The sequence below is a fragment of the Sinocyclocheilus anshuiensis genome, unplaced genomic scaffold, assembly GCF_001515605.1.
Source record: "Sinocyclocheilus anshuiensis isolate Anshui unplaced genomic scaffold, SAMN03320099.WGS_v1.1 scaffold730, whole genome shotgun sequence".
In the NCBI taxonomy this organism is placed as follows: Eukaryota; Metazoa; Chordata; class Actinopteri; order Cypriniformes; family Cyprinidae; genus Sinocyclocheilus; species Sinocyclocheilus anshuiensis.
Genome location: NW_015544160.1, coordinates 145704 through 159881, shown reverse-complemented (window position 1 = coordinate 159881; position 14178 = coordinate 145704). Strand labels below are relative to the sequence as shown.

General features: G+C 37.1%; 1 protein-coding gene, 1 long non-coding RNA gene and 1 pseudogene across 4 annotated transcripts in view; 1 reads left to right on the top strand and 2 right to left on the bottom strand.

Annotated features, from left to right (window-relative positions):
* The first annotated feature begins 3530 nt into the window (after positions 1-3530).
* On the top strand, positions 3531-4407 carry LOC107695584 (uncharacterized). 3 transcript variants are annotated; one of them, XR_001635007.1, is made up of 4 exons: positions 3531-3584; positions 3715-3751; positions 3859-3957; positions 4072-4407. It is a non-coding gene; the product is annotated as an uncharacterized LOC107695584 (long non-coding RNA). The 3 variants fall into 3 exon arrangements; XR_001635009.1 differs by having other exon boundaries at positions 3537-3584; positions 3867-3957; XR_001635008.1 differs by lacking the exon at positions 3715-3751 and having other exon boundaries at positions 3546-3584.
* An 820-nt stretch (positions 4408-5227) lies between these two features.
* cops8 (COP9 signalosome subunit 8) overlaps positions 5228-14178 on the bottom strand; it is an 11549-nt gene continuing 2598 nt past the window's right edge. The window contains exons 5-7 of the mRNA XM_016495581.1: positions 7656-7763; positions 7235-7297; positions 5228-5950 (exon numbers count right to left, since the gene is read on the bottom strand). Coding sequence (XP_016351067.1) covers positions 5871-5950; positions 7235-7297; positions 7656-7763 — 251 coding nt within the window. The 3' untranslated portion in view covers positions 5228-5870. The remainder of the gene's footprint in view (positions 5951-7234; positions 7298-7655; positions 7764-14178) is intronic.
* On the bottom strand, positions 10491-11872 carry LOC107695582 (E3 ubiquitin-protein ligase TRIM63 pseudogene; annotated as a pseudogene).

Sequence of the window (14178 nt, the reverse complement as noted above, 5' to 3'; positions counted from 1 at the left end):
CAACCTATGACTCATCCACCTACATGGAAACATTTTCCCTTCACATGTGGCAGGAGTTTTGTTTATTTAAATTCAATACATCTATTACTCCGTGTTTTGACAAATAACCCTTCTTCCTCAGTGGTTCATAACACTCTCTGTCCATAAACAGAACAACAGTACTGGAGAGAAGTCCAGATTTAAAGGATGGCAACACTTACACTGCAGAATTCAAATTTTAAAACAGATGCAGAATGTGAGATATTACAGTTCCGCACAAAGAGACAAAGCCGTTTCACCATTTTAACACACTTTTTCTGTAGCAACAGCAGAAAATGCTTAAAAATTATCCAAAGATTCATTTAGAATTTCAAGAGAAACAAAAATATGAAGTGTATAAGATAAGTTAGGTAGAAGCAAGATAAGGATTTAAAATCTGCTCACCTTTACTGCACGTCACATCTGTGGCATGTAACATGATGGGATACAGACATAACCCTTAACCCTTGGAAAAGGCAAACTCAATAGGAATGGCCAATAGCACTTTACAAACATCTGTCCAAGAAGAGGTAAGGTCTAGCTTTTGTAAAAAATACCACAAGAGTGCTTATTTGAAAGCAAAGAAAAACACTATCCTAACAATGCTGATTTATCATTTGTCAAGAATAAAAAAAAAGCAAGCAAAAAACGAACTTTTAAAGTTTAGGAGTGGATATCAGTTTAATTTGGTCTCGCAAATAGCTGAGCAGTTTCACTCACACACACACACACACACACACACACACACACCCCAGCTAATCCAGTAAAGCCTGTGTCTGTGACCTCTGACTGTTCCCGATGTCAAAGACTTCAGTTCAGCTGGTCTGCATTTATTCCTTTTAAGTTTTTTATTTGTATTTTTTTTGCACTTGATCAAACAGCTAAGAATGTATGATATAATATAAAATCGAAGGAAATTATGCTGGTCTAAGCGATAAAACAAGGTTTGCAGGTTTTAGCTTAATGCATTCACCTCTCAGGAGTGCCAGGTTTCAAACTACAAAGGAAGTCCTGCCAGTCCTGGTCACAATAAAGCACAAAGGAAATTCATGCCCAACCAAATCAGGCATCTGTCAACATTCCAACAACTTTTTTTTTAGGGTTTCAAGCACGAAGCATTGAAACCTAATTGTAATTGTAAGGATTTTTACCATTATTATTATTATTCTGCTGTAAAACGGATCATGCAGACCAAATCGTATAGGCCTAGAGACTTGAAACTTGGCCAGATGGTAGAGCTCAATTTGGGGAGACACTGGCAAAGACTCACGCCAAACAGCTAATAAGGGACACTACAGCACTAAAAACAAGAATTTTGCACATTTTTGGCCACAACTCCTGAACCTATCTATCATTGTGTATAGTGTATATCATTGGAATCCTTGGCTCAGGACAAACAATTTCATTTGTTTCATTCCTGTCATGAAAATTTTTCGCAATAGGACACAAACAAGTTTGAAGTGGGTGGGGCCACTTTTACTAAAATGGCTATAACTTTTGAATGGATTGAGATATTTTCACCAAACTCAGAACACATGAATGAGCTGAATCTTTGGTAAAAAAAAAAAAATGGAGTTTGACCACTCGGTGGCGCTACAACAGGAAAAAAAAACATGAAAATGGCTGTAACTATGTAAACTTTAGGCTGATTGTCTTGAAATTTGGCATACAGTGTCTTTATCCAAGCTGCCACCGATATCTATGAAGGCATTGGTGTATCTTGAAAAAACATGGCCGCCATTGGCCAATCAATTTTGAGCACCCTTTAGACAAGGTTAACAGAAGTCGATTGGAATGAAACTGTGCCTGTTTGACTCATGGCCCTAAAAGGTCTCTGAGAAATTTAAAATAAATTGGCCACCAGGTGGCGTGATCACATTTTACACCACTTATATCATGCATCTTTCACACATACACAGAATATTCATCACATTCTGAAAAACGTTGCCTCTAGAACCTCTGCTGTCAAGTCAAGTCAAGTCACCTTTATTTATATAGCGCTATACTGTTTTTCCACGCAATTCTAAAAACTTCCAAGTTAGTTTTTCTCCATTTGCGCTCAAGACTACGAGTTTTTTTCTTGAGAGAATGGGTATTACTGTTGTACCATGGCGCAGTACGTTTTTCTCTGAACCTCTGCTGTCAAACCGTTCATTAAATAATTGACATTATGTAAAAAAAAATTACTTTTCGAACCCATCCTAGACGGCTCATCTAATTTTCACCAAAATTGATACAGACCATCTTCAGAAGGTCCTAACAAAAAGTTACCAAAAGCTTTTACATAGACCCAACCGTTCTCGAATGACGCACAAATGAATTTGATGACAAGCTCGCCAAAGTTGACATACTTGGCTATATCACCTAAATGCTTTATCGTATTCAGACCAAACCTGGAGTTTATGACAAGCATGTCCTGAGGTTACCTGCACTGTAAAAAATGATATGATGAAAAAGCCATGACAACTTGTGTTTTTAAGTTACTTTAACTCTTACAAATAATTTAAGCAATTTCAACTTTTTTTTATAAGTTATATTAGATTCAACTTGATTTTTTAAGTCAGTTTAATGTTACTGAAATTCAAAGAGCCCAATTTAGTTCAGTGAACTTAACATTTGAAGTTGTAGCTTTTTGGCACTAACCGGCCAAATCTCTGAACATAGATTCATGCGCAGGAGTCAAATTGGTACACGAATTTAATATCAGAGACCTTTCCTAGAAAAATCGTTACTGAATAATGTTAAGTGTTTTTTTTATTATTATTTAATTTTTTTATCAACCGTTCAAGCTAGGATATAATATAAGTTAACCTGAGGTAGAAGAAGCCCGAGCTGTTTCTACGACGCATGAACTAAACGTCACCAGTTTTGTCAGTTAGGGATCTTATCTATGCACAATCAGCTTGTAACACTACAAAGAGAAAGGAAAACTTGAAATCGCATCATATGACCCCTTTAAGAGACCACGATTCAAACTATTGTTAACCTTGTTCATTTGTGACTATTGTAGAAAGACATTTTTGTCAGCCGAACAACCGACATGTTAAACGTTAACGTTACACTCAGTTGGACGCACTGTAGGCCTAACGTTACATCTGTTCCTCACAAGCTCGTTTTCTGTGCCATTCGTTATTTTATTGGCCATCATCATATATTTGATATATAATGTTGTTTTACGATTGCAAATTGCTTACTGGTAACAGATTACAGGTAACAGTAAATGCAAACAAATGCATTATGTTGTATGAATCGGTCATATTTTAATCATGAACAAAAAGTCTGTAAAAGTGTTATGTAACTTACATCTTTGGGCTAAACTGTAATTAGCAAGTAACCAACAATTCCCCGTTTACCTCCCTTTGTAGGCTATGACTGAGCACATTACACTGAGGATCACCATCCATCTTGATAATTGTTTTTAGGCAACTCAGGTTATTAAAGGGTTATGAGGTTCTTGTATAGGAAATGTCTTTGCTTGTGTGTGTGTTGTTTACAAGTAAATTTAAGTTGAAGAATTTTGTTTTTTTTTACGGGCACACGCTTGTGAGTCTGAGACTGGATGAAGGGTGAGTTTTGCATTTCTGTACCAAATAAAGAGTATAAACTATATCTTAAGATAAGTCAATATTTGAACCACTTTTAAGTTTTTTTTTTGTTTGTTTTTTCCCCCTTACATATGTTTTTCTCTTTTTATAGGCAAACATTTGACTGTGAGTCTGAGACTTGACGAAGGGTAAGTTTTGCATTTATGTACTACATAAAGAATATAAACAATATCTTATTAAGATAAGCCAACATTTCAACGACTTCTAATTTTTTTCTCTACATTTCTATCATTAGATCATTAGACAGCTGAGTTCGATCGGTGTCTGGGTCATAGGGTGGAAGATGTAGGAGCGAGGAAACGATTTCGCTGCGATTGGAGATGCAGATCCACCGGTCAGTGTGGTTTGGCCTGTTAAACGGATAGTTCACCCAAAAATGAAAATTCTGTCATTAATTACAATAACCAACTGTTAGTAATTTTTACTCTGTTATTTTCTGATTTTAAAGGCTCATGGTGAGACACTTCATACACACAAGAAGGGCGTGCAAGCTGGCCTCCTAATACGAAGACTACGATGGTGCACTGCAGGACACCTTTCTCCTTTTAAATGTTCAAGAAAAAAAAGGACTGTAATGGACATGTATGTGTGTTTTTTTTTTCAAGCTTTTCTCAGTGGTTGTTTCCCATGAGGTGTGAGTGTATTTTCAGCTTTGTATGAGTTTCTTGGCAGTTTTTTGCTGCTTTTGTGCCCTTGTATACATATACTGGCATTCACACATTAGCATGCACAGGCAGGTTGTGTACTGTTCTTAATATTAAAACCCTGTTTATAAGCACTGCAATAAAAAAATTAATTTTAAATGTTTCAAACAAATGTTGTATATTTTTTTTTCATCTGGATCTAAAATAAAGTTTACATTATCATAATTTTTAACATAAATTTTCTAGTTTTGAACTTAAGTTGAAACAGCAAATATTGTAAAGTCAAATGAACTTCAATAAAACAATTCAGCACTAGGCAAGATTTAAATTAGTGAGTTGAAATGACTTGTACTTTTAAGTTGCTTTAACTTCAAATTTTAAGGCAGCCACAAAACTTGCGTTTTTAAGTTGAAAGGGGTGAAATTTTTTTACAGTGCAGTTTTGGCACAGTGCAAGCAGATCCCAGATAAGGGCAAACAGTGCACTTGCCTAGTGCCAGACATATAGCTCTTTCCCAGTGACTATTATGCCCTTGGGCCAGACACTAAACCTCAGGTCAATCAGAAACCTAAACACAAATCCATAATAATAATATCTGCTAAGTCAAAGACCGGATAGGACAAGGCAGGTGCAACCTCAAAATGTAAAATGATGAGCAAATGCAATATGGAAGATAAAATTCAAAGATAAACATACACTAAAATCGATGAGGTTAATATTCTCACAGTACCATATGTACCCATTGTTTCAGCACATATGGATCGCACTTTTATTCTAAAGCTGAAAGGATGTGACAGTGGCCAACAGCTGGTACGCTTCCTCTCCTTTTTCAAAACCACTGCGTGAGAAACCAAGGAGGCAGTGCAAAACATCTGAATAGCAGACAGACAGATGCACTGTCAACAAAACACTTGTCAGACAGTGGAAAACATCTTAATACAACTGTGTGCCTACCAAAAAAGTTGTGTGTTTGCACTGCTAAACAATACCTTTGCTAGTGATAACAAGGTTGTTTGAAACATTTTAGTGGTTAAAAAGACATTTTTTTCACTGCATCAACATAAGATAATTTTGTTTACATAGTACATAATTGAATGCATGGTCTCAATAATGAGACCAGTGTAAAATATTGCAAGAAGCCATTCTGATTAACTGATGTGCCAAAATGTATATAACAAAAATGTAATTACACATCCGGAAAAATGTGGAGATTGATTCTGATGAGCGATTTTGTACAACAGTTGTAAATGGAAGTCTTAACCATCATGAACCATCATCTTTGTTGGTATGAAATTACTTAAGGATCAAATTTTGACCTGTAACAGCAAAACAGCCCAAACAGCCTGAACAATATGTGCATACAGTGAAGTATTTATGCTGAAAAAACTATAATTTACAATATTGACAGCAATGTCATACTCCAAAGTACATGCGGAAGTTGTACAAGTAAAACAATTTGGAAACTGTCCTACATCACTGTGGTTGACAAGTTCAAGAAGCAAAACAGAAAAAAAGAAATATGGCGGCTCCATCACTGAAGCAGGAGTTTTCTTTCATAAAACGGAGTATCTGAGAGGTGGTGAGGAAGAGGGTGGAGTGCTTATCAGTTCTCAAGAAAAGCCACGTAGTCGGTAAGTCTGGCCAGCTGTTGTTCGTTTGGAACTAGAGAGACCGGGGGCGGATCTGGAGAGAGGGGAAGGAAGGCAGAAGAGAAACATGAGAGGAGGGGATTCCTTCAAGTCCTCTACGATCTGCTCTATAACACATTGACATATGAATGTAAACAAAGTTGTGCATAGAACAAGCGCAAGAATATGTGTGCAAGGGAGTCTGTTACAGATACAACACATTCTGCAAGTAAGAAAAATGTCATGGCAACTGTGTTGAACTAATAAACATCAGCTTCTTTTAGTGAAAGCTGCAGGTCATCAGTACTGGGAATCATTTCTCAATCATCAGTTATTTAAATGCATTACAGACATCTGCACAGTCTCACGAGGCCTATGCAGAAATCCAGGTGCTGCTTGTTCCTGTTCCTTTGGAATAAACGTCTCGTAAAAACAGTTCTCAACGGTTATAGACAAACACAAAAAGCTGTGTGCACTAAAACACACAACACAAAGAACAGCAAAATTCAGAACGATGAACATAAGGTGACCAAAAACTAATGAAATTCTTGTAGTTTACAAAGTGAAGGAATCTTTAAGAAACTTTGAGAGCCAATCAGGAACAAACATGAGCAGGATGAAAGTGGAGTCGGAGTGAAGTCACCAATTCACTAGTCTCAGCCTCAGACGTCACGCCCACGGACTGCTGGCTGAACGTCTGATGCATATGGCACACAAAAGTGGAAACACTTCAGGAGTTTTGAGGTCGTCATCGGATTGGTTAGATTATACAGGATTTCCGGGAGACGCGTGGCGCGTTCTTTAACGTTCCGCCTGGAAACAAAGAGGCCATGACGCCAAACCCCCTCACGAAAGAAAGCCGTCGTGTTTACAACTGTGACAACGAGTGCTTATCAGGATCAACTGAACACTGGATTTTCGAAAGTATGTGAAATATTTAAAGTTCGTGCCATAGAATCTTTAAAATACATCCGAGAGTTTTACACACCGGTCTGTTACTGTGGCGACATTTCCACACCCCGAAACGTGACGCTGAACGAAACGAGCTGTGATTGGTTGTTTGACATGTCGGTCAAACGGCCTCATGAGCGGGCCTTGGCCAATGAAAGCTGCCATGGATTCCAGACCTTCAGCCAACAGTCTGAAGGTCTGGCTACACGAGACTACCAATTCACATGCTTGTGAAAAAAAAACATGCAGAACCATTAACTCATTGGAACAAGCTCTTTGTACAGAGGAGGGGCCCTAAATGAAACCTCATGAAGGAATGAGTCATAGAGTGGAGGGGGGAAAAAACATCTGTTATTATTGGTAATAAGAAGTGAAACAGTGCCCCCACCTGGTTTCTGTGGCATGATCATCCTGGTGTTTGGATCTGCCTGCCACCCATGACTAACTACACCTTAAAGGAAAGAGAAACAGACATTTACATAAAGACAGTAGAGGGTTGTTCAGATCTCAGCAATACAAGTGGCTTTTGCCGAATATCAAGAAATCACAGCCAAAGGAAATTACTTTTATTCTAATGATGACCAAACACATGTCAAAGTACTCCAAAAGAAATGTAGGCTTGTTTCAAATGTATTTTTTCAAAATATATGAAATATTGATTGGAATAGACAGAATAAGCAACAAAAAAAAATTGGTAGGAAAAGTAGAGAAAATCCAGAGATAAATATGTACATATTATATCAATTATTTAATCGCTAATCCAAAAAATCTCAAATATTTTGCAGCACTCAGTGTCTCGGATTATGTACCTTTGACCGCCTCTTCTACAGAGTATCCCACACAGGCAGCAAAGTCCTCTGCACTGATAGAGGTGTAAGCTTGTGCTACTAGCCCATATGCCCTCCTACGGGTGGACTCTACAAGAAACACAAAGCACAAGAGAAAAACAAAAAGATTTTTCAAAAGGTGGCAATCTCCCAACACACCTGCAAGCTCTTCCCTTTCACTCTATATTCTGAAAACTTTGCACCATGCTTCCTTGCACACACCAAAGCAAGGACAAGCAAAAAAAAAAATGTACTGGTGACAGTAAAAGTGGTATCATAAACCTTTAGAAAGTGCACTAAATCATTTTTTTTTCTTTCAGTAACCAGTGCTGCAATACAAAGGCAAAAGACCTCAACTCGTTAAGAGTGTGGAACTGAGAAAAATGACTTTAAAGATTTTTATTTGTACAGCCAAATTAATTATAGGTAGGACACTGGAAATCTGGCAATTAGATGTTTTAGTAATGAAAATTATCTAAAAAAAATCTTGAGCTCAAACTTGATTTTTACGAATATTTTGAAATTACTGTACTGTGCCTTCGCATTGTCTGCAAAAAGTGAGATGTCACGCCAAGGCAAAAGGCAGTAACTTCCACATTATCAATATCTGGTTGCTGATCACCACTTACAAAATCATTATAGTAACACCTGTATAAAATCTAGTGATCACGGGCTATCTCATAGGCTGTAACATATAGTAATGTGACTGTATTAATTGTTTTTCTGACCGTAACAACCAGACAAAAAGTTAAACATGTGAGTGGATACCGTTTTGCAACCAATTTATTTGCGTCACTATGATTTGTTCACTAACGTAAAAGGATGACACAGACGTAGCCTAATTGGTTTTACATTGATTTGAATGAAAACAGCCTAACCTAAAAGGACGACTTGTGAATTGATGTGAACACCAGTAAGTAGGAATAATGCTCAGAATGCTTGTGGACTAAACATCTCTGATGGCGTTCATTGCCATGAATTTTATCGGGTTACAAGAAAAGGTAGGATATGGATTTAATTGAGAACTGTTACTACTGATTTTATGTGTGATCATGCTACACTGTCACGGCATTCGAGTACACACTCGTACAACTAGAAGTGAGCAGCCCCAGACTGACAGGCTGCCACTGAATTAATAATTTGCATTATAAAAAGAAAAAAAAAATTAAAGATTATTTACGATTACTTATTGATGCCAAGTTATCTAGTCTTTGCTTGTTTACAGTGCTATGTTATATGGAGCAGTTTGGTAGATCGCGATCTATCTCATTCATTTGTCTAAGTGCTTCAGTGACAGATGTATGAAAGTACACAAGTTACACCGTAATTTAAACGCGGCAGACTTTAATGGACAGTAACAAACGCAGAGTACCGTAACTCAATTTGAGTGCTCCAAAACAAAGTTAAATAGCAGTAACTGGTGTTATACGTGTTCTGCCTTGGTTTCTCCTGGGCTTTTCGAAGTTTATAAAGTTAAACTTTATAATGATAGCAATTCACACCCATTTGAAAGCAGCAACACGTAAAAGCAAGTTTAGTTTCCAAATGCTCTATTTACAGGTGACCAAGAAAATGCAGAGTTACACTACTGTTCAAAAGTTTGGTGTCAGTAAGATTTTTGTTTGTTTGTTGTTTTTAGAAAAAATATAGACAGAATTATAAAGCAGCTGTTTTTAACACTGATAATAAGAAATACTTCTTGAGCACCAAATCAACATTTTAGAATTTCTGAAGGATCATGTGACACTGAAGACTGCAGTAATGACTGCTGAAAATTTGGCTTTGCCATCACAGGAATACTTTATATTTCAAAATATATTAAAATAGTCATTTTAAATTGTAATAATGGTTCACAATATTACCATCAAATAATCAAATAAATGCAGCCTTGGTGTCTGTCAATGTATTTGTCACACTTCTGATTACTGAAGCAGACTTCTACTACTTCAAGAAACTTAAAGGAATTAAAAGTGTGACATTATCCATTAACCCAGGGGACCTTACAGTAAATACGAGAAAAACTGAGATAAAATTTGGTTTTGGAAAATTACTTAAACTCCATTATAGCAAACAAAGGAAAATAAGTATGCCTTGAAACCTTAGACACTTCCAAACACTTTTCAGTCCTTGAACTAAATAAATAGCAACTCTCTTAGCAACAGTGTTTACCAACAGCTACTTGTATGCAACACCAGGGAGGTCAGCAGACTACAGGACCGCCATTTGGAAATTACACACAGACAAGAACATGCTATACAAGGATGCCCTCTACAGAAATAGTTCAGATTCACTCGATGTGTGAAATATGTCTGGTCTTAGCACCTCACCAGCAACAAGTTACATTTGGAGGATTTAAAGTGATTTTTTTGCATGTTGCTTGTTTATTTTTAGTGCTTGTGAATACATGCGAGCCAACCTGACTCCCAGTTCCTGATTTCTCTCTCGCCTTGACTCGCAATCATGAATAGCAAGAGCTGCTGAGCAAGGCAGTGCTGTCCATCTGTCCTATTCTGGTATTCGACCCCCAAGGTCCCCCAGTCATATCTCATCCTCTTACCTTTTAAAAATAGCATGTGCCTTTAACCAGAGAAGAGTTTACTTGTAAACAGTTCCAAAATACTGCGTTTAAAATGATCCTTAAATGTATTTCGATTGTATAAATTCGATTTGTACAGTACATCTCATGAAATAAACTCAAATCTCAATAAATTTGAATATTTTATTTAATAAAGCATTAAGTCCACATTTGAGTAAACTGAACATACAGAACTACATAACCACATATTGTAAAATGAGACAACAATGATCTATTGCTGGAGTAAAACATGTAAAAGTAGGAAGATAACTTGTGAAGTGACAACAGCAACTACATTATAAAAAGTATAAAAATGGCACCTAGTTTTTCTGAAATATTCTTATAATCATACAAGTTGAAATGCTGACACTGCTTAGCAGTGATATACAAACATTAAACCCTCTTCTTTCTCATAGTCACTGTCCTTGTTTGATCTTCTTGTCCTTCATCACATCCTATTTACCCTCTAAGACACTCTTCCTTCAGTGCAACCCATTCACTCCTCTTCCTGATCTTCAGCATCTTCAAATTCCTCATCATCGTCTCCTCCAAAGTCCATCTTGGACAACAAAGTCTCCACGTGTTCTGTATCCAGAGTGAAATGGTCCATTCTTTCAAAGCCTGGCTCAGGCCTTTCTTCAGCCAGTGAGCTCTTCGCCACATCCTTTGTCTGGGAGATCAGGTTCTTGGAGGCCAGCAGGAACTCTGCGGCACCGCTTTGCTCCAGCACTTGCACTGCAGTGTCTGTTAACTCTGTGGCTGCCTGAAGACGATCCCCATAACGCCTGGCCAGACTCCTGAGGGCAGCTATCTTCTCATCCTGCTCCTTGCTTATACGTTCCAAGAGGGCACCCTTACGCTCTTCCAAGGCTGCATACAGAGAATCGAAGCATTCACCAAGCCTTTGCTTAGCACATTGAGCATTGTCCTGAACAGCTGTGCAGGCCTCCTCCATCTGGTTAAGTAATGCTTGAAGGCGACCATTCACTGCTACAAGAGCATCGATGGCATTACTCAGCTCTCCTTTTTGAGCTTGATAGACACTAGCAAGTGGTGACACCTCACAGTCTTTATGTTGGCCAAATACCTTACACATGGAGCAAGTGGGAATTTGGTGAGTCACGCAGTAGATGTTGATCTTCTCATCCTCGTGCTCTTGGCACATTGGCTCCTTGGAGCTTTTGGGTTTTATCGATGTTTCTGTGGTGCTGCCTCCACCTCCACCTTCCTGCTGCTGTTTGTATATGTCAATTATGTTCTCAACAAGAAGATTTCTCTGAAGTCCATGTACGCCATGACGATCAAGAACCACTTCAAAACGGCAAGTAGGGCACCGGAAGACACCACCGGAGAAACGATAAGGGTTTCGAGAGTCATAAAGATCACTAGCACATCCTCGACACAGGTTATGTTGACAGGGCAGGATCACCACTGGTTTGGTGAACATGTCCAGACAAATTGGACAGCTTAGCTGTTTCTCAAGGCTCTCCATGGAGCCAGGAGACCCCAACAAAGAGGAAGTTCGCTGAATGTCCATGTCAATGGTCGCTTTGTAGCCTTTTGCTGTATAAATTCGATGGCTGTCTCCCAAAAGATAAAAATAAGCTGCGGCACAGCAGTAAATGATTCTCTGTAGTTGTCAGATTTGTTCTGGGGCAAAGTGGCCCTGGTCTTTATACTACCCTCAGCCAGTGGGTGACAGCCCATACCTCCAACCAATCAGAGCCCACATTCCTTTCCATTTGTTTTCAAGATCCATTTTTTGGAGAAGCAAAATCCCTCCCCTTTAAACCCATGTTGTGTCACGATGATACCATAACACCCCTACCCTTTCCTGTACAGTGAGATTTCAATGTTGAAATATTTCTGGGGTGACAAACAAGTTTCATGTCAACAAAACAAACCCTGTCCGTTACAAAACACCCTCTGAATTTGAATTGCTAATTTCTGTCCTGCACAGATTAATTACAATATTTTTCACAAGAAGAAAACACTAAATTGTAAGAACTTTATTTTGACATGCCACCCTAAATAAATGTCCAGATACCGAAAAAAGAAAAAAAAGAATATACATGTACCTCCACCATTCTTTTTATTTTCCTAGTATTCTGAGGATAGTATTTTTGAAGATATATTTAATTTTGAGGAACAACCCACAATCATTCAAAATGTGTGATTTTTCAAAATAATTTCTTGTTCAAATGTTCCGTTTTTAAAAAAACAACAACTGCTGATGTCTTAAAACACAGTACATAGGGAACCCATGAACACATAGAAAGGGTTATTTTTAACCTATCCTTGGCCTGGGTGGGTCAGGTGCTGGCTTGTGGGGATCAAATGAAGGCTTTTAGCATGATCCCTGAAGATACTACATTAAATATCAACGAGATTGCAAAATAACGTTTGCCATCTTACTTTCCAACAACAAAATTATAAAACAAAATGTAGCACTTTAATGATGAAGTAACTTCAGACTTTAATTTTCTCTGCAAACAGTCATCATTCAAAGTATTCACACTTGGCCTATGAATATGCTAAGTTAATGCCTGAGCTAAGTTTAGTCATGAACCACTTGAAATGGAATCTGGGAGCAAGATACGTGCCATTTACCAGCACAAATTTCTTAAATAAATTTTTTTAATTAATTAAATTATTTTTTTCTTGCACATCCATCCACATTCAATAGTGACTAAACACATTTTATGCTTGTGAAAGAGAAAGATAATCACACAAAACCACACATAACATGTCATGTACTAGGGATGCACCGATACCACTTTTTCCAGTACTCGCCCGATACCGATAGTTTATCAGCTCGCGCACACCAGCTATACAGGCATTAATACTGAATGTTTAACATATTCATTGCATACATATACTTCGTATACATCCTTAATCTCTAATAACTCCATTCTGCTGTCTGTTGTCGGTGTTTCTTTGTCTGAATATGGCACTTATCACATGCTGTGTGGTATCGGCATTTGGTATCGGGGCATTTTAACGAGTACAAGTACAAGAGCTCAGTATCGGGTCCGATACCGGTGCATCCCTACAAATTACCCTTATTTGTCCAACATTTTAATTTAATGCCAGTTGATGCCATTGTTATTTTCTAACCCCACTTATTAATCAATAAATATCTTAAATTCTCAGAAAATTATAATTTCCTATCACTGAGGTTAACATACTACTAAATAAAAGCAGTTGCCTGATTGAGAGCTATATTTACACACAAACAGATCAACCTCAATGTAAAGCTCAACTAAATTTAAAGAGGAACACTGTATAAAATTAGAAACTATCATGCTGAAAAAATCAAAGTAACTTTACCTTTGTAATTTATCATTTACTGATGCTCTGAGAATACATTATGGACTGAAACATTTATTTCATTACTCATTATTATTAATATAAAATAATAAAAATACAATCTGAATTAAAATGCTAAAACAACTATAAATATGTATAATATGTATACTATAAATAAATATGTATTTTATATATATATATATATATATATATATATATATGTGCATGTAAACTGAAATCATATTTATTTTTATTTTCTGTCAGTACAGTAGTTGTAGTAGTTGTTTTTATTATAGAACATTCAGTTCTTAAATCTTCTGGAGGTACAAAATGAATTGTGGTTAATTACTTCAACATATCAACAGTCCCAGTTTCTGTTAATAAAAAAAAAGTTTGAAAACAAGCAGCTCTGTCATAATTATGACAAAATAAATACTTAAAATTAATGCTTTTATTCCACTTTGCCAAGCATGGTGACCCTACCATCTCTTAAATGCCACTTCATAACGAGGATGTGTTTAAAGGGGTCATATGATGCGATTTAACTTTTTCCTTTCTCTTTGGAGTGTTACAAGCTCTTGGTGCATAAAGAAGATCTGTAAAGTTGCAAAGACTAAAGTC